Genomic DNA, 23,848 nt, shown 5'->3' with positions numbered 1-23,848 from the left:
AATCACTGAGTAAGCACAGCAGTGGACAGACTTCCAAATCACCTCCCCTTGTGGGAACGTTCCAGCCCCTCCGTCCTCACACACTGGGACTTCGGGGTTTCTCGTAGTTCTAACTTCAGGTTTGCCCTGTGCACGTGCTAAGCCCCACCTCGTGGCTGGCAGTGGGGCTGCGGGAATCTGCTCAGCCCAGACACGGCTTCACCTCCTCCGAGCTCCCCTCAGAAGAGAACGCATCTCAGGTTTGTGTGCACAGTCTCTCAAGCCTCTCCTCCTTCTAAGGGACTCGTGCCTCAGAGAAGGGGCGGCTCCCCTCGCGGTACCTGGCTGATGTGGACATGTCGGATGAAGACAGCAGCCAGGCTCACAGGGCCGCCTCCCAGAATTCCAAGCGGAGAGACCGCTCTGCCACGGCAAGTCAGGTAACGGGACTCAGGAATCCATCTCCCTGCTTCCCAAGCCACGTCAGGAAAAAGCAAAGCTTTCCGTACTTTGGGGCTATAACATTGCCTATTTCAGGGAGCTATCTCATGAAAACATGTGTCCTTTACTGAAAGTGAATTCACATACCATTTAGTTCCCCAAAACAAATTACAAATAAGCCAGCTGTGATGGCACATGCCTGTAATTCAAGCACCCAGGAGGCTGAGGCAGGAGGATCTCAAGTTTAAGGCCAGCCTTGGCCACATATGGAGACCCTGTCTTTAAAAAATAAAATTTAATCCATCTCCAGTGGCTCACGCCTGTAAGCCCAGCTACTCGGGAGACTAAGATCTGAGGATCACGGTTCGAAGCCAGCCTGGGAAGGAAATTCCATGAGACTCTTATTTCCAGTTAAGCACCAAAACGTTGGGGAACTGTGTTTCAAGTGGCATTGAGCAAAATGGCTCAGGGGCAGTGGCCAGGCACTACTGAATTCGAGCCAGGACCAGTTTACACACACACACACTCCTGAGGATAACCCCAAAGAATTAGAAACAGAGACAAGAGTGTACACGATTCACAACGGCTAAAACGGGGCTGCAGACCCCGCGTCCGTCCACAGAGGAGCAGCTATGAAATGCACATGGACTGTTACTCAGCCTGGAAAAGGGAGGCTTTGGGCAGCCTGGAGGATACGAACCACTCCGTATGCCTCCTTGGAGTGATTTCCCAGCTACTTCCTGGATGTCTCCACAGCTATTCCCAGTGCCTTTTATTTCCTTCAACCCCCCCCCCCCTTGGCCGGGGGTCCGTATGTGAGGAGAGCTGGTGGCCTGAAGGGGCAGCAGCAGCCTGGATGGCCTCTCCCATCAGACCACTGTCCCCAAACCCAGGGTCACAGCCACGTCCTTGGGGCCAGGGCCAGGGCTCTGGTCGTACCAAGGACAGTGCAGGCCATGGTGTAAGGGCCGCTTCCACAAGCTGGAACTGGAGGTGGGAGAGGAGCAGCCCAGGCCCTCCCTCTGGCCCTCCCCGGCCACAAGCCAGCTAGGCCAGGCCAACCCCGCAGCGCTGGCTGGCCTCATCATCCTCAGATTAGAACGGCCCGTGAACAGCCACACCAGGTCTGTATTCCATTTGTGAACTGCAAATGCCAGTCTTGTTACATCCAGACTGCAAGCTAGGTGCTCATGACCCGTCCTCTTCTCCTCCCCCTCACAACCCCCACCCCCCCACCCCGGCCCTCGGGCTTTTCATTTTCACTAGACTTTTCTGCCCGAGAGGCTTGAGCCACAGCTCCACTTTTGACTTCTTGCTAGGTAATTGGAGATGAGACTCATGGACTTACCTGCCCAGGCTGGCTTCGAACCATGAACCTCAGATCTCAGCCTCCTGAGGAGGTAGGATGACAGATGTGAGCCACCAGCACTGGGCAAGAGAAGAAAATTCTGAAAGAAGTGAGAAGCAGGGGACAGGGAGAAGCCCCTCTCGCTTATTTTCTTCCCAGGCTGGAAGCCAAGGCCTCGCACACATTAGGCAAATGCTCTACCACCAAGTGACAACCCAACCCTTGGTTTCATAAGACAGGGTCTTGCTGTAACCCAGGGCTGGTCTGGAACTCTCTTCCCCCTGATGGCTAGGATTAAAGGCATGTCCACATCTCCTGGCGTGTCCCAGAGAGAATGAAGCTGCTTGGGTTTTCCTTTGCAGAGGCCCCAAGAAGCCACTCTGTGGATTTGATTGACTTGATAGACACCAGACAGAAGCCAGGGTGGCACTGTGGCCCGTGTCTGGGCTGGCCTGGTGTCCCTGTTCCCACGGCCAGGGCCTCGTGGCAGGGCCAGACGGAGGCCCACTGAGCCAGCTTGCCAGTGCCTTCCACCCCTGGACCTTACACAGCCTCCTCCACCTCCAGCCCCAGCTCCCCGCCTCCTTCTAGACCCAGATGAGACCCCCACACACCAGCCTCTCCTGCGGGACTGTCCTCCCTGGCCTCTGGCTGAATGTGGCATTTCAGTGGGCACTGACGGGGGAGGGGACGCTCCCCTCCTGCCCCAGGTCCCTGTGTGCGCCCCGTCTGCCGGGCCCAGAGGCCCCCGCCGAGCATTCCCGGGTATTGATCACCCCTAAATGACCAGAGCCATGTGGCCCGCACCCCGGCTGCCGCTCAAGGCCGGCCCAGGACCGCCACGCTGGGCTGGACATTTCCAGCGTATACACCTCCTCTCACCCAGCACCGTGGAGATGGAACTAATTACCCTCCCAGCTGCGCAGTGTCTGGCGCTCCTCGGCGTCATTTCCCTCTCTGAGGGCCCGGCGAGATGAAAATTCAATAATTCAGGGAAAGATGCGCCTGGCGGGAGAAAGCACGCTAAGAGGCATTGATTTTTCCATCTCCGCCCGGGAGTTGAGAGGCTGGCAGGGCCGGGGGTCTGGTGACTCAGGGTGAGAGGCTCTGGCCGCTGAGGTCACCTGACCCCCGCGCTCACTAGCTCAGCACCCTGGCTTAGTCACCGGCTTAATTCAGGCCTGGCTGTGCAGATCAGACTCGCAGTGACCATGGCTGCCCCGCACGATGATCAGGTCACCACCTCTAGAACCTGGCCACTCCATGTGGCTGGACCTCTCGGCTCACCGCTGTCTCCTCCCCCCCGACCGTCGCCTTCTGCCTTTGTTCCGTTCCCAGGTTCTGCTTGGTGAGGTCAGATACGTCAGGGATATGTCAGATATGTCAGGCAGGCATCCACGGCTCACACCTGACATCCTAGCTACTCACGAGGCTGAGATCTGAGGATGGAGGTTCAAAACCAGCCTGAGCAGGACCATCTTGGAGACGCTTATCTCCAAAGAACCAGCAAAAAGCCAGAAGTGGAGCTGTGGTTCAAGGGATAGAGTTCCAGCCTTGAGTTTAAAAAGCCAGGTGAAAGTGTAGGCCCTGAGTTCAAGCCCCAGCACTGCCAAAATTTTTTGAAAGGAAAGAAAAAAGAAAGGAGGAGAGGTTTCACGGCGAGCCGCAGCTGCGAGGCAGGCGGTGGCCGGGTGGGACGGGCCTCGGAGGTGGACGCCGTGTCCCGGCCGGCGACCACCGTTCCTCTGTCTCTGCTGCAGATCTCTGAGCTGAGCAAGCGCGTGTCCGCCGTGGAACAGCTGCTCACACACCTGGAGAGCACGGCCGTCCCGCCTCCCGCAGCCCAGGTAACTCCCCCGGCTGGCAGAGAGCGCGGGGCTGCAGCTCTGGCCGTGGAAGCCGCGACCAGAGGTTCCCCAGCCCGGGACCTGGACTCTGCACAGAGCTCAGAGAGCCAGAGTGGTCCTCCCCCACCCCCCACGTGAGCCCCTTCCTCCCGTCCAAGCCAGGGCCACCCCATAGCCAGAGCCCCGAGGACTTCAGGCAGGAAGGAACCAGAAAGGGAATGAGAAATCAGAGCTGGGAGGAGCCTGGTGGAATCCACAGTGTGGGGCCTGGCCACAGCTGGGAAGGGCCCCCCCCCCCACCGCGCCTCCTGGGCGGGGTCTCCGGGCATCTCATGGGCGGGGTCTTCAGGTACCACGTGCTGGGTAGACAGCTCATGGCCCAACTGTGCTGCTTGAACTGTCCCCTGGTGACCTAGCAGTTTACAAAGAGCTGAGCTTTGCTCCACTGTGGTTCTGGAGGCTGGCATTGCAGGCTGGCACCACAGGCTCTGAAGGATTCCCATTTCTGAGCCTTACCAGGAAAGAGGACTCCCATAAAAGAGACCCCAGACAATGCCGGGTACTCCCCCCATCAGCCCAATCTAATCAGCCTCCTCGTGTCCCGCTGAGAGGCCCAGGTGTGGGCATGCTGACCTAATAGCTAATAGGTTCATTCAGAGAGGAAATTGATCCAATGCCGGTGCGTGAGCGGGGCAGGGGCCGTGAGTAACTTCCTCCGCTCAGCTCTCCCGAGCAATGTGGGTGCCAGGCCCCCAAGGGAGGGGTGAGGAGGAGGCGCCGGCCAGACCCAGCCACCGGCTGTGTGGGACCAGCTGAGGATGGTGGGTGAAGTGCTCTCCGTCTTCAAGGCTGTATTCTCTGTGTGTGCCAGTCCCAGGGCTTGAACTCGAGGCCTAGGCACCATCCCTGAGCTTCTTTTGCTCCAGACTAATCCTATACCACTTGAGCCACCGTGCCACATCCAGCTTCCTCTGAGTAGTTTACTGGAGATAAGATTCTCATGGGTTTTTCTGCCTGGGCTGGCTTTAAACTCATCCCCAGATCTCAGCCTCCTGAGTAGCTAGGATTACAGGTGTGAGCCACCAGCGCCCGGCTCCATGGTTATATTATTAAGTGGCCATGTGGGTCTATAGAACCCCAAAAGAGCCAGACGGGTTCAGCTGTGTGCCCGGCCCTGCTTCCTGGTGCAGGGAGGTGGCAGAGAACAAAAGTGGAAGGAGGAGGTGGGGGCAGGCTCAAGTGGTAGAGCGCAGAAGAGCAAGCACAAGGTCCTGGGTTCGAAACCCCAGTACTACCACACACAAAAACAAACTGGCGGCAGCACCTGCTTCATGTCTTACAGTCTTTCTGCTCTAGTTGGAGGAGGCAGGAAATATGCCCAATGACCAGAAGGGAGGTCAGCAAGTGGAGGAAGGCAGAAGGGAATCAGCAGGGAGGGGCTGAGCGTGGGCATCAGCGGAGAGCAGGGCGGCCACCCAGCCAGAGCAGCCTGGGGCCATGGGTCCCAGACCAGGGAAGGAAGCCAGGGGCTGGGGGGGTGGGGGGCGCGGGGGTGAGGCCGGCGTGGGCAGAGCATGCTACCTCTGTCTTCCGCTGCAGCGGCAAAATAACTGAAAGGGAGAAAATTAAAGGAATTGCTGGGGCTGAGAAGGTGGCTCAGTGGTAGAGTGCTTGCCTTGCATGCATGAAGGTCCTGGGTTCGATTCCTCAGCACCACAGAAACAGAAAAAGCCAGAAGTAGTGCTGTGGCTCAAGTGGTAGCGTGCTAGCCTTGAGCTGAAGAGCTGAGGGACAGCGCCCAGGCCCAGAGTTCAGGCCCCACGACCAACAAAAAGAATAATAATAAAATAAAGGAATTGCTCCCTGCCGTTCTGAAGACCAGAGAGTCCGGGCCAGCATGGCGAGGGCCGCGGGCTGTGCCGGAACACAGCAGAACATCCACAGCCAGGAAGAGCAAACTCACCCGCGCACACTGCCTCCTCCTCCCCCTCCCCTCCTCCTCCTCTCCCCATCCTCCCCCTCCTCCCCTCCCCTCCTCCTCCTCCCCTCCTCCTCCTCTCCCCATCCTCTTCCTCCTCTTGGTCTCCTCCTCCTCCTCTTCCCCTCTTCCTCCTCCTCCTCTTCCTCTCCCCATCCTCTTCCTCCTCCTCCTTTAGAAATCCTAATACCATGTAGCTCAGGAGGGCCTTGAACTCGAGACCTCCCAGCCTCAGCCTCCTGTGTACCAGCACCCCAGCCCTTCTTCCACTTTGGGAGCTCACCAACCCTCACAACAGCCTCTGATCCCAACGGACCCCAAAGCCCTGGCCTCTGGGTGGCATTGGCGCAGGAAGTCGGGGCTGAGTTTGCGCACACAGCAGGGGCGGTGGGGGTTCTGGACCTGCGCTTCTCTGGGAGGGTGACATGGGGTGGGGGAGGGGGTGATGGTGGGAAGGCTGTGGGTGCAGGGACAGAAGTGAGGCGGGCAGTTGGGAGGCCACTGTGCTGGCCGGGCTGCAGCAGGGGGCAGGTGAGCCAGGCAGAGCTGTGGAGATGGTTGCAGACAGACAGGCCCTGGGCAGAGCTGTGGAGATGGTGGCAGACAGACAGACAGACCCCGGGCAGAGCTGTGGAGATGGTGGCAGACAGACAGACAGGCCCCGGGCAGAGCTGTGGAGATGGTGGCAGACAGACAGGCCCTGGCGCCTTCGGAAGGCCAAGCCTGCAGGAATGGCTGTGGGGAAGACGGGCAGAGGTGACGCAGGGATCCTGTCAGAGCCGCCTCAGGAGGGGACGCGTTCAGTGTCGTGTGGCCGGGGTGGTTGTGTGTCCTAGAGCGGAGGTGCGGAGCCCTTGGTGAAAGGCCACGTCCTCGGGCTCACGTGGAGAGGAGGCGGGACGGTGCTCCAGCGGGCCCAGAGCAGAGCGTGGGGCGGCTGCCGTCCCCCGTCCCCCCGTCCCCCCCGTCCCCCCGTCCCCCCCGTCCCCCCGTCCTCCCATCCCCCCGTCCCCCCATCCTCCCGTCCCCCCGTCCTCCCGTCCTCCCGTCCCCCCATCCTCCCGTCCCCCCATCCCCCCATCCCCCCATGGCCACCCCTCAGCATCGTCTGCTCTGCTTAGCATCTGGCCACCGGAGCACACTCAGAGGCCGACATGGAGGAGGAGGCCCTGAGAAGGAGGCTGGAGGAGCTGACCTCCAACATCAGTGACCAGGGGAACTCCACGGAGGAGGAGGAAGAGGAAGGCCGGGAGGCGGAGGCTGGTCCAGCTGGCGTCCTGCCGGGCGCAGCCCCGGAGGTGAGTGATCAGGCCCAGAGGCCGGGCGTGATGGACGGTCCTGCGTGAGCAGCCGGGCAGCCCTATGCAAGGCCAATGGCCGGCTGCCCGGAGGTCGGCCGCTAAGAGTGGACTGCAGCCAGGCTCTCAGGACTCAGGCCGTGCTTGACCATGAGCAGCTGAGAATGGATGGACTGTAGTTCAAGGCCAGCCTGGGCAGGAAGGTTCACAGAGCCTATCTCGATCCTAAGCAGCAAAGAAGAAAAAAGAAAAAATACAGGCCCTCAGTTCAAACCCCAGTACTGCAGAAAGGATAAAAGAAAGAAGGGAGGGAGAGAGAGGAGAGGAGAGGGAGGGAGGGAGAGGGAGGGAGGATCAAGGAAGGGCACTTGGGGCTCAGAGACCGGCAGGCCCTGCGCCGGCTGCGCGGTGACCAGCGTCCACCCTCAGGTGTGGCCAGCGTCAGGTCTCCCAGACCTGCGGAGAAGCCCCCAGGCCCCTTGGGACGCCGTCCCGCCCAGCAGGACCACGGACGAGGAGCTGTCTGAGCTGGAGGACAGAGTGGCCAAGACGGCGTCCCAAGTCGAGCAGGCCGAGAGCGAGGTAGCTCCGAGGCCTGGGGTGGGGGTACGGGTTCCCCAAGGGGGCCAGCGCCAGCCATGGGGCTGGGCAGTGCTGATAGCACCCCCCAGAGGCCAGGGGGACAGAGCATGGGCTTGGGGTTCCCCACGGGGCCCATCCTCCCCCCTGCCCTGTTCTTGAGAAGGGCAGGTGAGAGAACGTTCTGGATGCTGTCCATCCGGTGACCAGGAGCTGGGGGTGGCTGAGATGTTAGTTCGGCCCTGCTGCTCCATGCTGGACACAGGCCTGGACCAAGCCCAGGCCCGAGTGGCACAGGGTGACTGGGCCTGCGCTGTTCTCCTCACTGCGCTGCGGAGAGCGGACAGTGCCCCAGCTGCAGGCCGCCCGCACCGGCCCCAGCGGGTGCCCGCCTGTGCCCAGTGAAGCACGGCACAGCCAGGGAGGTGACCCCCCCCATCCCAGCATGGCCGTGAGAGGCTGACCCCCCGTCCCAGCATGGCCAGGGAGGTGACCCCCCCCTGTCCCAGCATGGCCAGGGAGGTGACCCCCGTCCCAGCATGGCCATGAGAGGCTGACCCCCTGTCCCAGCATGGCTGTGAGAGGCTGACTCCCCGTTCCAGCATGGCTGTGAGAGGCTGATTCCCCGTTCCAGCACGGCTGTGAGAGGCTGACTCCCCATTCCAGCATGGCCAGGGAGGTGACCCCCGTTCCAGCATGGCCGTGAGAGGCTGACTCCCCGTCCCAGCATGGCCGTGAGGGCCCAAGGATGCCGGCGAGCACCCAGGCCAGCTGCTCCACGATGCTTCCATTCTTAGGAGCAAGACCCAGACAACAAGCAGGCACCAGCATTCAAGAGGGCTACGAAGGCAATGAGTAGGGGGAACCCCACAGCCTGCAGGGTGAATGAGCAGAGGAGACGGGAGGAACACCCACACAGAAAATTGAGGGGAACAAGAACACAGGCGGACAGAATAGCATATGCAAACGTCCTGGGATAGGGTGAGGCTTGGTGTGTTCAAAGATCAGCAGTGAAATCCTGAAACACGCAAGGAATGAAAGAGGCAGGTCCCAGAGGAAGGTAATTGCTAGAGAACTCTGGGGGCTCAGAGAACAGTCAGGGGAGGGACTGGCGCTGTGGCTCAGTGGTAGAGAGCATAGAAGACAGGCTTGGGGTGTGTGAGGCCCTGGGTTCTATCCTGATTACCACAAAAAAGAAACGTGGTAGGGTGATGTTTCTAGAAGCTTCTCCTGTCCTCTATAGGAGGAGAGGCTGTCTTTCCCCAGCACCCTGTGGGATCCAGACTTCCCAGAAAGCACACAGAACCCCACAAGGGGTTGGGGGACATCACCTTCACGGGAGCCCCATGCAAACTCTGCTGCACCAGCCAACCAGGGGTGGGGCTGCTCCTTCCAACCTGTCACTGACTGGCATCTGTCTGTCTGTCTGTCTGCCTGTGTCTCTCCAGGTTTGGGACATCAAGTCTTGGCATCTATCTGTCTGTCTGTGTCTCTCCAGGTTTCAGACATTGAGTCCTGGCACCTGTCTGTCTGTCTGACAGACTGTCTGCATCTCTCCAGGTTTGGGACATCAAGCTCTGGCATCTATCCAACACTGCCATTCTGACTGTCTGTCTGTCTGATTCAGTCTGATTGTCCATCTGTCTTAATCTCTCCAGGTTTGGACATCAAGCCCTGGCATCTAACTGTCTGACTCAATCTGTCTGTCTGTCTGTCTGCATCTCTCCAGGTTTGGGACATTGAGCCCTGGCATCTGTCTCACTGCCTGACTGACTGTCTGTCTGTCTCTGCAGGTTTCAGACATCGAGTCCCGGATCGCAGCTCTGAGGGCTGCGGGGCTCACGGTGAAGCCCTCAGGAAAGCCCCGGAGGAAATCCAGCCTCCCGGTGAGTGGAGGCCCAGCTGCGGCTGAGGTCTCCCGGGGCCTCGCCAGGTGCTGCGGAGGCCGGGCGGCTTCCCGCTGCCCTGCAGCTGCCCTCTGCTTCCGATGGACCCTCCGTGAGCTGTGTCCGTGCTGAGGCTTCCTTGTTTCCTGTGTAGAGATGATATGGATGGGTTCCAATGGAGAAACCCCAGCCTCTGCCTGGATTTTTTTTCATGCCAGGATTCCAACTTAAACTCAGGGCCTGTCATTGTGCCTTAACTATATCACTCAAGGCTGGTGCTCTACCACCTGAGCCACATCTCTCCTCTGGCTTTTGGGACATTCATTGGAGGTCAGAGTCTTGTCAAAGTTCCCTGCCCAGGCTGACGTGGAGCCACGGTCTTTCCCCCTCAGCCTCCTGCATAGCTAGGTTGACAGGTGAGGGCCGCCGGCTCCCGGCTGCCTGCAGAATTTAAAACATGTTTGAAAAGCCAAAAGAAGCAGCCTGAATGGGGAAAATGATTTAAAGTTAGGAGACTCAACACATTTTAAGATAGATGTTACTTTTGCCAGGCCTGGTGGTTCGGGTTTATAATCCTACGCTTGGGAGGTTGAGAGAAGAGAACCGAGAGTTCAAGGCCAGTCTGAACTCCTGAATCTAAAACTCACAAGAGAAGCCACTGAGGGTAGGAGAGAGACAGAAAGGCACAGGCCCTGCCCGCCTGGTAGGGATCGAAGCTGGCACCTGCCCAAGTTATCAGGACGCTTCCACCAGAAACAGGCTGAGGAAGAGAGGTGGTAGAAGAATGAGGGGATCTTGAGGACCTCCAGAGAGGGTCAGGGAGCGTCCAGCATGTCCGGCTCCTGTGATACCCTCTCTTCAGTTTCTTCCCTGTGACCATTACAGCCTGCTTCTACTACCAAATCCTCATTGTTCATCTGGAATTGCAAGTTACTTCCCAAGCCCGGGGCCCGGCCCCAAGCCCTGCATCAGTGTGTTTGGAGCCGGGTGACGGCTCTGCTCACCTTGCAATCTTGACCAAGAAAATGTCCATCCTCTGTCCTCCAGGCAAGCCCGACTCGTGCCCACAGCTTGCTATAGTCAACGTGGCCGTCACAACATGCATTTCTTCCTTGGCTTCTAGATCTTTCTTCCTCGAGTCGCTGGGAAACTTGGCAAGAGTCCACTGGCTCAGAATGACCCTGCGGACGAGGTCCAGGTGTGTGTGACACTGCTCCCTCCACACAGAGTCAAAGGTCAACCAGCCCGGCACGCATGGGCGGGGGTCCCCATGTTGGGGGCTGAGGCCTGCTCTCTAAGTACTCGGTGACCCCGTGGACGGCTTTCTGGGAGGTGCAGACACAAGGGTCTGTGTTTCCCCAAGAACCTAGTGGATGAAGGGAAACGGGGCCCAGAAGGGAAGGGAGCAAGCCCAGACACCCCGCAAACTTGCACGGGACCTCGGGGAACAGCCGACGTGGCACCGGGCATGGTCCAGCTGGGGCATTTGTCCCTCCTCGGCACCGATCAGCCCCTGGGCCTTCCTGCTCCCTGAGCAGCCCGGCTTCTCCACTGTCCTCCGTCCGAGAGACGCAGGAGCTGGCCGTGGGCAGGAGCCCGGCCCGGGACACGGGCACCCTGCAGAACACTCACAGATGGGGGCATGGGGGGAAGCAGCCTGGCTTGTCCTCCGGGTTTGTTGGGGGGACATGCCTCTGTCCCGGGCCGGCCCATGGCCCGTGCCCACGTGGCACAGCACAGGCCCAGCAGCGCACACACACACACCAGGGCAAGGGCTGCGGGAGCCACACTGCCCGACAGAGCCCCGGTGGCCGAGACCTGGGCACTGCCCACCCAGCTCCGCTTGTCCAGGTGCCCCCCCAGTCGAGGGAAGCCCCACCCTGAGGAGCCCGCGGTGCTGAGCGAGACCGGACAGGGCCGGGGCAGAGCAGACACCAGGACGGGGGGGGGGGGGGGGGAGCAGGGGACTATCACCTCCCACCACTCCCACCACCTCCCACCACCTCCCACCACCTCCCACCACCTCCCACCACCTCCCATGCAGCCATTGGACAGAGGCAGATTCACAGGGGACAGTAAGCTGGTGGTAAGGACAGAAGGTGTCATAAGGGAGAAGCACAAGCCCAGACCCGTGGGGCTGGAAACTTGTGCTCTTTCTGCACACTGCCCAAAGCCGGCATCTCCCCAACACGGAGCAGCCCAACACGCGAGCAGCACGTACCGCTCAGGGTTCGGGTGGTGCCATCGGCCTGGCTAACCGGAGCCTGGGGACCAGGGAGCCGCTGCAGCTCGGTTGGCTGTTGTGAGCTTAGTGACACCTGCGATGCTCTCTTCCTGCAGGGGGCAGCCCCGCCCCGCCTCCTTCCCAGGAAGCCTGGCCCTAAAAACCCAGGTGAGAGACAGCTGGGGGGAGGGGGGGGCAGGAGAGCCCTGCATCTTCCATCCGGGTCCTGGCTCTGAAGGGCACCCGGGCCCCTGTGGCCACCGCACCCCGCACGAGGCATTCTGGGTGGCGGGAAGCCCACAAGGGCAGTGCCGCTACCCCGGGGTTCTGGCTGGATTTGGGCGTCAGCCATGCTGGCACAGTTCCCGCCCTGCGGCCCGGTGTGGCCAGGGGGCAGCACTGCCCGCAGGAGTGGAAGGAGGCCTGCGGCCGCGGGCAGCAGTGAGCTGGGCACAGAAACGAAACTCCCCAACGGGGTGGGGGCGGGGTGCCGCCCATGGCCACCGCGCCGAGCCCCCAAGGAGGGTGGTGTGATGGTAAAACACCTCTGTCCTCTTCCCACCCGGCAAAGGCAACAGCTCTTTTGATCGGAAGTCCCTGTCCCGAGGCTCCCTGACCCAAAGGAACCCCAACGGGAGGAAGGAGGCCAGACACGTCTTCGCGGTAACGCCTTCTCTCTTGCTGCTCGTTTGATTGGTGGGTTGGTTGGTTGTGACAGGATTCTAACAGGTAGCCCTGGCTGACCTGGAACTCAGAGCCCTCCTGCCTGAGCCTCTCTCGGCTGCGATTACAGGTGTGTGCCACCCATCACTCAAAGGTCCTTCCTCTCTTTCTTTCCTTCCCTCCCTCCCTCCTATCTTCTTCCCTTCCTCCCTTCTTCCATTCCTTCCTTCCTTCTTCCCTCTTTCCCTCCTTCCCTCCGTCCCTCTTTCCCTCCCTCCTTCCTTTCCTCCTTCCTTCCTTCTTCCTTCCCTCCTTCCCTCCTTCCCTCCTTCCTTCCTCCCTTCTTCCCTCCCTTCCTCCCTCCTTCCATTTCTTCCTTCCTCCCTCCTTCCATTCCTTCCCTCCCTCCCTCCTTCCTTCCTCCCTTCTTTTCTTCCCTCCTTTCTTTCCTTCCTCTTTTCCTTCCTCTCTTCCTTCCGTCTTTCCTTCCTTCCCTTTTTCCTTCTTTCCTTCCTTTTGGTGTCAGTATTAGGGCTTGAACTCCGGGCCTGGGCGCTATCCCTTAGCCTCTGCACTGCAGGCTGAAGCTCTACCACTTGAGCCATAGCTTCTGATGCATGACCGTCAGAATAAGGCTGTCCTGGTGCTGTGACCTTTGTTCGTGCAGAAAGCCCCGGATGGTCATAGGGAACATGGGGAAGGGAGAGTTACCGCAGCCAGTGATTCCCTGTGTCCCCAGGGCCCGAGCATGCCATGCTCGACAAGGACAGCGGCAAGGGGGTGCGTGCCTGTCTATGGGGACATGAAACTCCACAGGCTTTCCAGCGAGCTCCACACCCTCCTCCAGGGAGAGCTTTGGGTGTGAGAGATTTCTGATTCTGTCCGCACAGAGTCCAGCCTGTGTCTGACCCAACCTCATAGCTGGGGAGACAGAGGCAGACGAGTGTGAGTCAAGACTCCCAAGGGACGGGCCAATGCCTGGAGAGAGGCAGCAGCCAGCATCTGATGCCTGTGTCCGAGTGGGGGTGCATCATGTGTTCCTGTGTGCATAGGATGTGTTTGTGTACCCGCGTGTATACCTGTTGGCCAGTGTGCTCCATCTGCACACTGCACATGTTTTGTGTGTGCGCATGTGTGTGACCATATATGTGCTGGTGTGTGTCTGTGTGCACACATGTGCATTGTGTTGGCCTGTGTGTGCCATCTCCACACCTGCACAGACATATGTCTGTGTGCTGCTGTGTCTGTATGCAAGGTCATGCGTGTATCTGTGTGTCACAGATGTGTCCATACATGCATAGCTGTATGTGCATGTACATGGCACATGTTCCTGTCTGTGTGTACACCCACATCTGTAATATATAAGTGCTCATGTGTGTGTCTGTGTGCAAGTCTGTGTGTACACCATGCGTCCACCCTTGTGTGTGTGTGCGCATCTGTGTGAACTCCTGTTCGTATGTTTTTGGTGTGCACATGTGCCTGTGATTCTGTTCCTGTGTGGCACACTCACACATCTGTGTGTTTGTGTTCCACAGAAACCTGTGATGGCCCAGCAGCCCTGAGGGCGAGGTGCAGGGGAGCAGGGCTGATGACAGCGTCCGCATGTCCCACGCCGCCCCTCCACGGGCCACTGGGCCGTGTGGCCTCCGGGCTGCCTGCTGCTCACCACGATCACGGGGGAGATCATGTGACCGCTCGCAGACCCTCGGCCGCTCCACAAGGCCACCGGGGAAGCCAGGGCCACCTGCCAGCCTCCGGCCTGGGGACACAGGACAATGCTGCACACGGCAGCCCTTTCCCCTGGGACCTCCTGTTCAGTGAAGGCTCCAGCCCGTGAACAGCCTGATGGGGTGGAGGGCAGGCAGGTGAGAGCGGACACTAGCCACGCAGCCAGTGACCACTGACCCCCACGCCTCACCCACGGCTCTCAGTCCCCACGGTCCACGGGCCGTGACAGTACAGCGTCCACCTCGCCAACGTGCACCTGCCCCCAAAGGCCCACTTCTCCTGAAACCACCACTTCCCACACGCCCGCCACCTCCCAAACCTCCTCCTCCAAACCTCCTCCACCTCAAACCTCCTCCACCTCCAACCTCCTCCACCTCCAACCTCCTCCACCTCCAACCTCCTCCACCACAAACCTCCTCCACCTCCAACCTCCTCCACCTCCAACCTCCTCCACCTCCAACCTCCTCCACCTCCAACCTCCTCCACCACAAACCTCCTCCACCTCCAAACCTCCTCCACCTCAAACCTCCTCCACCTCTAACCTCCTCCACCTCCAACCTCCTCCACCTCCAAACCTCATACTCAAAACCTCCTCCACCACAAACCTCTTCCACCACAAACCTCCTCCTCCAAACCTCCTCCACCACAAACCTCCTCCACCACAAACCTCCTCCACCTCCAACTTCCTCTACCACAAATCTCCTCCACCTCCAAACCTCCTCCACCTCCAAACCTCCTCCACCACAAACCTCCTCCACCACAAACCTCCTCCACCTCCAAACCTCCTCCACCTCCAACCTCCTCCACCTCTAACCTCCTCCACCTCCAACCTCCTCCACCTCCAAACCTCATACTCAAAACCTCCTCCACCTCCAACTTCCTCCACCACAAACCTCCTCCACCACAAACCTCCACCTCCAAACCTCCTCCACCTCCAAACCTCCTCCACCACAAACCTCCTCCACCTCCAACTTCCTCCACCACAAACCTCCTCCACCTCCAACCTCCTCCACCTCCAACCTCCTCCACCTCCAACCTCCTCCACCTCCAACTTCCTCTACCACAAACCTCCTCCACCTCCAACCTCCTCCACCTCCAAACCTCCTCCACCTCCAACCTCCTCCACCTCCAACCTCCTCCACCTCCAACCTCCTCCACCTCCAACCTCCTCCACCTCCAACCTCCTCCACCTCCAACCTCCTCCACCTCCAACCTCCTCCACCTCCAACCTCCTCCACCTCCAACCTCCTCCACCTCCAACCTCCTCCACCTCCAACCTCCTCCACCTCCAACCTCCTCCACCTCCAACCTCCTCCACCTCCAACCTCCTCCACCTCCAACCTCCTCCACCTCCAACCTCCTCCACCTCTAACCTCCTCCACCTCCAACCTCCTCCACCACAAACCTCCTCCACCTCCTGGCAGTGCCACTCACAGCACAGAGACTTCCTTGTCTACACAACTGCCCCTGAAAACATGGGAGCAGTGTTGCTGATGGGGCGCAGTCCCGCACAGCCTGCCTGCACCCCGTGACCCCCCAGCACCCCGTGACCCCCCCTGCACCCCGTGACCCCCCCTGCACCCCGTGACCCCCCCAGCACCCCGTGACCCCCCCAGCACCCCGTGACCCCCCTGCACCCCGTGACCCCCCCAGCACCCCGTGACCCCCCAGCACCCCGTGACCCCCCTGCACCCCGTGACCCCCCCAGCACCCCGTGACCCCCCCAGCACCCCGTGACCCCCCAGCACCCCGTGACCCCCCCAGCACCGCCTCTTCCCGCCGCATTGTACCGCACCCTCGCACCCTTACAGGCGTCCAGGCTGGGCTTAATAAACACGCAGGCCCCAGCCCCGAGCATCTCATTTCTTCTGGGCCCAAGCTAAAGGAGATGCATTTCACTCAGGCTCTGCCAGCAAAGACCCACGGCCTGGGAGTGGAGCAGCAGCCAGGCCACGCCAGAGGACTTGGTCCCCTCAGAGAAAGAATTCAAGGGTGGACAGGACAGAGACCCAGCAAGGGCAGGCTCACTGCCGCAATGCCAGGGGAAAGCCGCTCCCTCCCGGAGGCCAGAGGCGGCGGCGGGCAGGCTGGGGGGCGGCGGGCAGGCTGGGGGGGGGGGGTGGAGGGCAGGCTGGGGGGGGTGGAGGGCAGGCTGGGGGGGGTGGAGGGCAGGCTGGGGGGGTGGAGGGCAGGCTGGGGGGGGTGGAGGGCAGGCTGGGCGGTGGAGGGCAGGCTGGGGGGTGGAGGGCAGGCTGGGGGGGGGGTGGAGGGCAGGCTGGGGGGGTGGAGGGCAGGCTGGGGGGTGGAGGGCAGGCTGGGGGGGGGTGGAGGGCAGGCTGGGGGGGGTGGAGGGCAGGCTGGGGAAGTGGAGGGCAGGCTGGGGGGGGCGGTGGAGGGCAGGCTGGGGGAGTGGAGGGCAGGCTGGGGGGCGGCGGGCAGGCTGGGGGGCGGCGGGCAGGCTGGGGGGGGTGGAGGGCAGGCTGGGGGGGGGTGGAGGGCAGGCTGGGGGGCGGCGGGCAGGCTGGGGGGTGGAGGGCAGGCTGGGGGGCGGCGGGCAGGCTGGGGGGCGGCGGGCAGGCTGGGGGGGGTGGAGGGCAGGCTGGGGGGTGGAGAGCAGGCTGGGGGGGTGGAGGGCAGGCTGGGGGGGGTGGAGAGCAGGCTGGGAGGGGTGGAGGGCAGGCTGGGGGGGGGTGGAGGGCAGGCTGGGGGGGTGGAGGGCAGGCTGGGGGGGGGTGGAGGGCAGGCTGGGGGGGGGTGGAGGGCAGGCTGGGGAGGTGGAGGGCAGGCTGGGGGGGGCGATGGAGGGCAGGCTGGGGGGGGTGGAGGGCAGGCTGGGGGGCGGCGGGCAGGCTGGGGGGCGGCGGGCAGGCTGGGGGGGGTGGAGGGCAGGCTGGGGGGGGGTGGAGGGCAGGCTGGGGGGCGGCGGGCAGGCTGGGGGGTGGAGGGCAGGCTGGGGGGCGGCGGGCAGGCTGGGAGGCGGCGGGCAGGCTGGGGGGGGTGGAGGACAGGCTGGGGGGGTGGAGAGCAGGCTGGGGGGGTGGAGGGCAGGCTGGGGGGGGTGGAGAGCAGGCTGGGAGGGGTGGAGGGCAGGCTGGGGGGGGTGGAGGGCAGGCTGGGGGGGTGGAGGGCAGGCTGGGGGGGGGTGGCGGGCAGGCTGGGGGGTGGCGGGCAGGCTGGGGGGGCGGCGGGCAGGCTGGGGGGGGGTGGAGGGCAGGCTGGAGGGGTGGAGGGCAGGCTGGGGGGGGGTGGAGGGCAGGCTGGGGGAAGGGGTGGAGGGCAGGCTGGGAGGGGTGGAGGGCAGGCTGGGGAAGTGGAGGGCAGGCTGGGGGGGGCGGTGGAGGGCAGGCTGGGGGGGTGGAGGGCAGGCTGGGGGGTGGAGGGCAGGCTGGGGGGTGGAGGGCAGGCTGGGGGGGTGGAGGGCAGGCTGGGGGGTGGCGGGCAGGCTGGGGGGGGTGGAGGGCAGGCTGGGGGGGTGGAGGGCAGGCTGGGGGGGTGGAGGGCAGGCTGGGGTGGGGGGGTGGAGGGCAGGCTGGGGGGGTGGAGGGCAGGCTGGGGAGGTGGAGGGCAGGCTGGGGGGGGTGGAGGGCAGGCTGGCGGGGTGGAGGGCAGGCTGGGGGGGGGGTGGAGAGCAGGCTGGGGGGGTGGAGGGCAGGCTGGGGGGGTGGAGGGCAGGCTGGGGGGGGGTGGAGGGCAGGCTGGCGGGGTGGAGGGCAGGCTGGGGGGGGTGGAGGGCAGGCTGGGGGGGTGGAGGGCAGGCTGGGGGAGGGGGTGGAGGGCAGGCTGGGAGGGGTGGAGGGCAGGCTGGGGGGGTGGAGGGCAGGCTGGGGGGGTGGAGGGCAGGCTCGGGGTCGGCGGGCAGGTGGACTCGGGGAGTGGGCAGCTAGTGTGAGGGTCCCAGGACCTTGGACTTCCACTGGGGAAGTCCTGGGGGTGGTGATTGTTCCTGAAAGGAGGGATTTTTCTAGAAACTGGATTTGTGTCCCTTTAACTCTTGGAGTTGTGGCACTGGCTGGGTGGAAGGTTCTGGTCCTCGGAAGGTCGGACCAGAACTGCCATTTGGGGGGGGGGGGCTGTCATAAGTTACTCCACCCGTGCCGGCGCCTCTGTCAGCTGGGACGCCAGCCACGCGTAGTCCCCCGGCATTGGGAGGTGAGACATCCAAGATCTCGGCCGGAATCCCGGCACAGCTCCCTCCACTCACGCCTCCGCTCACGGCCTCCACTCACAGCCTCCGCTCACGGCCTCCGCTCACGGCCTCCGCTCACGGCCTCCGCTCACGGCCTCCGCTCACGGCCTCCGCTCATGGCCTCCGCTCACGGCCTCTGCTCATGGCCTCCGCTCACAGCCTCCGCTCACGGCCTCCGCTCAGCTCACGGCCTCGGCCGGCCCCGCAGCCGCTGCTCACCCCGCCCCGCCGGCCGGCCGTGGGCGGGCACTGTGGGTCTGCATGTCCGCCCTCTTCCCGCAGAGCGCCTCCGCTGGACGGGGCCGCCCTCGGCCGGTGTGACGCCTTGCCGGTGAAGTGTGCACATGTCCTCGTGTGCGGATCAACTGCAGTGGGGGGCTCCTGTGGACGCGGGCTGGGCTACACCTGACCCACGTCCGAGAGCCGCCTGGCCCTGCGAGCGCCGGGCCCGTCGTGGGCCGGGGTAAAGGCTGTGCTCAAGACTGCAAAACCCGCTGCACACTCCAAGCACGGGGTCCCCGGCCCGTCTGAGGCTGGCTGGGCGTCCTCCCCAGCCTGGGGCTCCCTCCCATGAGGAGCAAGGGCTCCTCCAGCTCCGTCCAGCCCCGTGGTGGGCTTTCCCCACGGGACCCAGGGAATCCGAGGCCGCAGCCCTGGGACACAGGGGACACGGCCCCGCAGCGCCCTTCCCCTCGGGGCCTTCAGCAGGCACCTCCCACGGCCTCCCGTGTCCCCCTGTCTGTGTCGGCTCCCCGCCGGCAGCCGCCACGCACAGCCCCAGACCCCGGGCGACAGGCCAGGCCCCTCCGCAGCCCCGTCCCCAGTTCTTCCCTGGCTCCTTCGTGGGCTCGCCCGTCCACCATGGCTCTCCTTGAGCCTCCTCCCAGGCGAGCTGCTCCCCGGCCTGCGCCCTGCTCCCCATCTTGCCTGCACAGCTCTTGGAGATCGAGGCGTGGGAGACAGACCTGCTCTTGTTCAAGGTCAATGAAACCTTCACAACCAAGCAGACTGCGGGAGGCGGGAGGACGGGGAGTAAACACACAGACTCTCCCCAAAACGGCAGTGTGAGGGCACACTTGAAACACGGTGTGTCTGAACCTTGTCTCTGGGGAGCCTAGATTTGTCCTGATAGGAAAAATGACTGCTTGATGAGAAGCACTGAAACCCCTTCATGGATGAAGAAAAACACAACAAACGGGCCGGAAACGGAAGGCGTTTTTGCCCCTGGGTCTCCCCTCCCCAGAGTCAGAGGGGACCAGGTACTGGGGAATGTTCACAGACACCGGGGGCTCACGCCTGTAATCCCAGCTACTCAGGAGGCTGAGACCTGAGGATCACAGTTCAAAGCCAGTGCATGCAGGAAAGGCCGTGAGACTCTTCTCTCCAATGAACCGCCAAAAAGCCAGACGTGGCGCTGTGGCTCCGGTGGTAGAGAGGAAAAGCCTTGAGTGGAAAGCTCAGGGACACTAGCCTGCAGCCTGGATGGACCCCAACCTTCTCTCTGTCCCACCCCAGACCTGGGGGGTGGGGAAGGCCGGCCAGAGGTAGGCAAGGAGTAGACCAGTCTCTGAAGGTGGAAGCTCTTCTGAAGAAATCTGGAGGTCACACGGGGCACCAAGGCGACCCAGTGCAGACCCGGGGCACACAGCCGGCCCGGCCTCCGCCCACTAAGAAGTGACACCAGCGTACTCGGTGGTGCTGCCTATAATCTGCCTTTGCCCCCGCGTGAGTGGCCAGGGCTCCCAGGCCCACGTGAAATGGCGGACACCGCAGTTATTTACAGCAGCGCATGCGTGCAGCTGTGCCTCCGGCTGGAGGAACCAGCCCAGACAGGCATGGCCAGCTGCGGCCACGCAGAGACTGGCAGGGCGTCAGGTGCACAGCGCAGCCTCTGCTCATGGTAGCCGCCTGCTCCCCACTGAATGCAAGTTCTTTCATTATGAAATAAATTGGTTGGTTATGCTAAAAGTAAACCTTTCGTTTTATAATTTAAAAAATGTGTGTGTGCGTGTGCACTTGTGTTCATGTATTTGTGTGTGTGTGTGTGTGTGTGTGTGTGTGTTAACACTGGGGCTTGAACTCAGAGCCTGGGTGCTGTCCCTTAGCTTTTCCACTCAAAGCTGGTGCCCTACCACTTGAGCCACAGCTCTAGTTCTGGCTTTTTGATGGTTCCTTGGAGATAAGAGTCTCAAGACATTCCTGCTTAATTTGAACCGCGATCCTCAGATCTCAGCCTCCTGAGTAGCTAGAGTGTCAGGTGTGAGCCAGTGCTACTCAGCTAATAATAAACGTTTATGGGTTCCAACATTAATTACAAAGCCTCTGAAAATACCTTGCAAGCCATTTTTAGTTGAGAATGAGGATGGAAACAGAGTGTGTACAGCCCAGGAAAGCTCTGTGGGTGGAGGAGAGGGACAGAGAGAGGCCAGGGGCAGGGAGCGGTGTGGGCATGGTGCCACCTGCCACCGCTCGCCTGCGTGAGGTGGTAGAGAAGGCAGGGGTGCAGCGGAGCGGGGTGGGGTGTGGGGCAGGGGGTTGTGTGAGCAGGAGGTTGCGGGGGGGGGAGGGCAGCGGGGGGAGGGCACTCCAAGCCCAGAGGACGCGGTCACTTGGCCATGGCATCTGCCCAAGGCGAGCGCAGAGAGAGTAATGTGTTTTAAAACCACTTGGCTCAAATGAAATTACGAAATCAGGAAGGAACAAATCACATCTCTGATGATGAGGGCTTTTATTTAAGGGGGAAAAAAGTAAAGGAAAGAAAAAAAAGACCAAAGCCTCTTCAGTGCCGCCCAGTGAGCGCAGGTGGCGTCTGGGGGCGTCTGGGGGCGTCCCCACGCCCCGTTTCGGGTTATAAAAGGTGAGCAGACTCCTGCCGGGGCCCAGGCAGCCCTGGCGCGCTGGAGGCCGATCGGTGGGTGAGTGACCGGCAAGGAGGGCGGGCGGGCGGGCGGCCAACCGTCTGCCTGGCCCAGGCTGAGGGCAGCCTGCTTGCTCAGGCATTGGCCTGGTGCTGAGAGTCACTGGGGTCACCAGGACAGCCCCGCAGGCCCAGGGTCCAGGTCCCCTTGCCCCCCTGGGACCCCTGATGTTCAAATGCTGTCCACAGGAGCTGCAGCCGCCCAGCTCCCCTCCAGTCATAGCCAGGAAACCCCACCGGGCAGACCACAGTCTCCTGTGCCCCCGGGAAGCCAGCATTGCTCTCATTCTAGAATGTTCTTCACTTAGTCTGTGTCTGACCCAGGCAGGCCAGCAAAGAACCAACCTTGTGGATATGTGTCCTGTTGTCTGTTAAAGGAACAGCCCGGTACTGGGGTTTGAAGTCGGCCTTGTCCTTATTCAGCTTGCTTGCTTGGCTGGTTCTCTACCTCCTAAACCACACCTCCAGATCTGTTTACTGATAGAGTCCAGCAAACTTTTCTGCCCAGGCTGGGCTTGAACCAAGATCGTCCAGCTCTCCGCCTCCTGACTAGTCAACTGCCAGCACTGGAGGGGATGGGTGTCTTTATTACTCTGCACAATGGCCCCTCTATTTGCCCCCAAAGTAGGGGGTGAGAGACAGTTCTCTCTCCAGGGCTCAGAAGAGCCTGGAGCGTGGAGTGGGCGGAGGACCTTGCCGGAAGCAGACCCGGCTCTTGGTCCTGAACGGCCAGGCGTGGGGGCGGGAGGAGGGGTCCCCGCGGGTGTGGCCAGGCCTCCCGGATGGGCGCGCGGCCAGCAGGCGCAGGCGGGCCAGCGCTTCTGCCCAGGAAGAGGAGCGCATTTCTCCCCTGCAGCCCCTCCCCCGTCCTCTGTGAGGTCACCTCAAGCTCACGCAGCGTGGGGGCAGCAGGTGCCCAGGGCCTGGAGGCCGGGCTGTCTGTGGGCTGACGTCCTCCAAGCGGGCAGGGTGGAGGCCAGCCCTCAGCGCCAGGACTCCGGGGCCCAGACGGGGCAGGAAGTGTGCCCCCAGGGTCCCAACCCCACACTGGGCCCAGCTGTGCTCCCCACCCCCCCCCCCCCGCCACTCCACCTGCATGTCTGAGGCTAGAGAGTCCACTGGTGTGCATGCAGGTGTGCACGTGCGCGTGTGCACACACACACACACACACACACACACACCTGTGGCTCCCATAGACGTGTTGGCTTTGCCTCCTACGGCCTGGGTCCTAACACAGCTGGACAGACAGACAGCAGGCATTCTAGCACTGCCACCTGCATTTGGTCCCACACTCTCAGGCGCACACATGCACACACAGGGCGCCCAGGTACACCTAGATGCACACCCACTTGTGCCGGCCCCACAGGCACTGGTACACACGTGCACACACCTAACACTTGCACACGTGTGCGCACATTGCACGCACACCCCTGAGCTCTCTCGCTCTGTGCGCGCACTCTTGCTCGTGCGTGACTTGCTGCTGCTGGTCTGTCCCCAGGCTGTGTCCTCCCGGCACCTGCTCCTCCTCCAGGAGTCCCAGTCCCAGACCCGGGAGCATGGCGGCTCCGAGGGCCTGGCTCCTGTGCCTGTTGCTGCTGGGCCTTGTCCTGCTGGGGGCCGCAAGCCGGGCTCACCAGCACTCCATGGAGACCCGGAGTGAGTACACAGAGGCTGGTGTCCGCCTCACCCCACCCTCGGCTCCAGATGGAGCCTGCCCCCCTCCTAAGCCAGGGCCCGGCTCTCAGAGCTGACCTCTGCCAGTGTGGCACCAGCCCTTCCCCCTCCCCCAGACCCCTGCCCAGCCTGGCCTGGTCTCTCAGAACCTGGGGAATGAGGGACAGAAAAGGGGAGGTCGATCCTGGTGCACATCCAGAGTTCTGCCTGCTAAGCCTCACCACTGCCCGGAAACAGCCTGCTCAGGCCCACTGGGAGCCCTCCGGAGGCCTGGGTGGGACTGACGCGGACTGGGGGCTGAGGGGCCCCTTGTGGGTCCGGATGCTGCGTAGGAGCCACCTTCAGGACAGGTGACAGCCAGGGAGAGGCGGTCCACGCGAGGACTCTGCGCCTTTCTCTTCCAGCCCCGGACATCGATCCTGCCTGGTATGTGGGCCGCAGGATCAGGCCGGTGGGCCGCTTCGGCCGGAGGAGAGCAGCCCTGCCGGATGTCCCCAGGCTGGGCCTGCGGTGCCAGCTGGTCTGCCTGCCCTTGGAGGGGGACGCTAAGTCCCTCCAGCATGGATGATCGCCCGGCTCCACCGCTCTGGCCCACCCCTCTGCCCACCCTCTCCTCCCCAGTCCTCTCCCTCCAGTGCTAATAAAAATTCTGGCCTTGCTCATCCCCATCTGTGCACGTGGCAACCAACTGGACGGTGACTTCACCTCGGGACCTCAACCCTGTAGGAAACCCGGAGCACAGCATCCACTTTGGGATGCAGAGGCTCTATGAGCTGCCCGTGGCCCCAGCCCTGAGTGGGGCACCGGGCCTGCACTTGGTCACCCACAGCCCACGGTCCCCACCCACCCCAGGACCCAGCCGTCACGGTGATGAGCCGCACGAGCTGACGTTTCCGTCACCCAAGTCCACGGTTCCCCTGGGTTTTCACGCTCCGTCATGAGTCCTGTGGATATGGACGCACGTGTGGTGAGGGGCACCCACCCGGGGAGCCACCACCACCCGGATGTCTGTCCCAACTGGGGAGGAACTGCTGGACAATGGGGGAGTCACTCAACCGGTGTGAGCCCCCAGCCCTGGCCTCCAAGCCTCCCAGCCTCCC

General features: G+C 62.3%; 2 protein-coding genes across 2 annotated transcripts in view; both read left to right on the top strand.

Moving 5' to 3' along the window:
* Positions 1–13,805, top strand: part of Mlph (melanophilin) — a 30,226-nt gene extending 16,421 nt beyond the window's left edge. The window contains exons 7-15 of the mRNA XM_042702361.1: positions 280–419; positions 3,529–3,615; positions 6,715–6,891; positions 7,321–7,473; positions 9,264–9,356; positions 10,480–10,554; positions 11,697–11,748; positions 12,152–12,243; positions 13,779–13,805. Coding sequence (XP_042558295.1) covers positions 280–419; positions 3,529–3,615; positions 6,715–6,891; positions 7,321–7,473; positions 9,264–9,356; positions 10,480–10,554; positions 11,697–11,748; positions 12,152–12,243; positions 13,779–13,805 — 896 coding nt within the window. The remainder of the gene's footprint in view (positions 1–279; positions 420–3,528; positions 3,616–6,714; positions 6,892–7,320; positions 7,474–9,263; positions 9,357–10,479; positions 10,555–11,696; positions 11,749–12,151; positions 12,244–13,778) is intronic.
* A 7,167-nt stretch (positions 13,806–20,972) lies between these two features.
* Positions 20,973–23,333, top strand: Prlh (prolactin releasing hormone). The gene is made up of 3 exons (XM_042702338.1): positions 20,973–21,014; positions 22,573–22,730; positions 23,153–23,333. The coding sequence occupies exons 2-3, from the start codon at positions 22,631–22,633 to the stop codon at positions 23,314–23,316; spliced, it is 264 nt and encodes an 87-aa protein (XP_042558272.1). The 5' UTR covers positions 20,973–21,014; positions 22,573–22,630; the 3' UTR covers positions 23,317–23,333.
* Positions 23,334–23,848: the final 515 nt, after the last annotated feature.

The sequence above is a fragment of the Dipodomys spectabilis genome, unplaced genomic scaffold (assembly GCF_019054845.1).
Source record: "Dipodomys spectabilis isolate Male_0828 unplaced genomic scaffold, ASM1905484v1 ptg000321l, whole genome shotgun sequence".
In the NCBI taxonomy this organism is placed as follows: Eukaryota; Metazoa; Chordata; class Mammalia; order Rodentia; family Heteromyidae; genus Dipodomys; species Dipodomys spectabilis.
This window is presented reverse-complemented; position numbering and strand designations above follow the sequence as displayed.

Bases quoted from the DNA above. Each gene is read 5' to 3' on its own strand.
- Prlh (XM_042702338.1), top strand. From the start codon at position 22,631: ATGGCGGCTCCGAGGGCCTGGCTCCTGTGCCTGTTGCTGCTGGGCCTT. The intron at 22,731-23,152 runs GTGAGTACACAG...TTTCTCTTCCAG, and splicing joins GCACTCCATGGAGACCCGGA to CCCCGGACATCGATCCTGCC.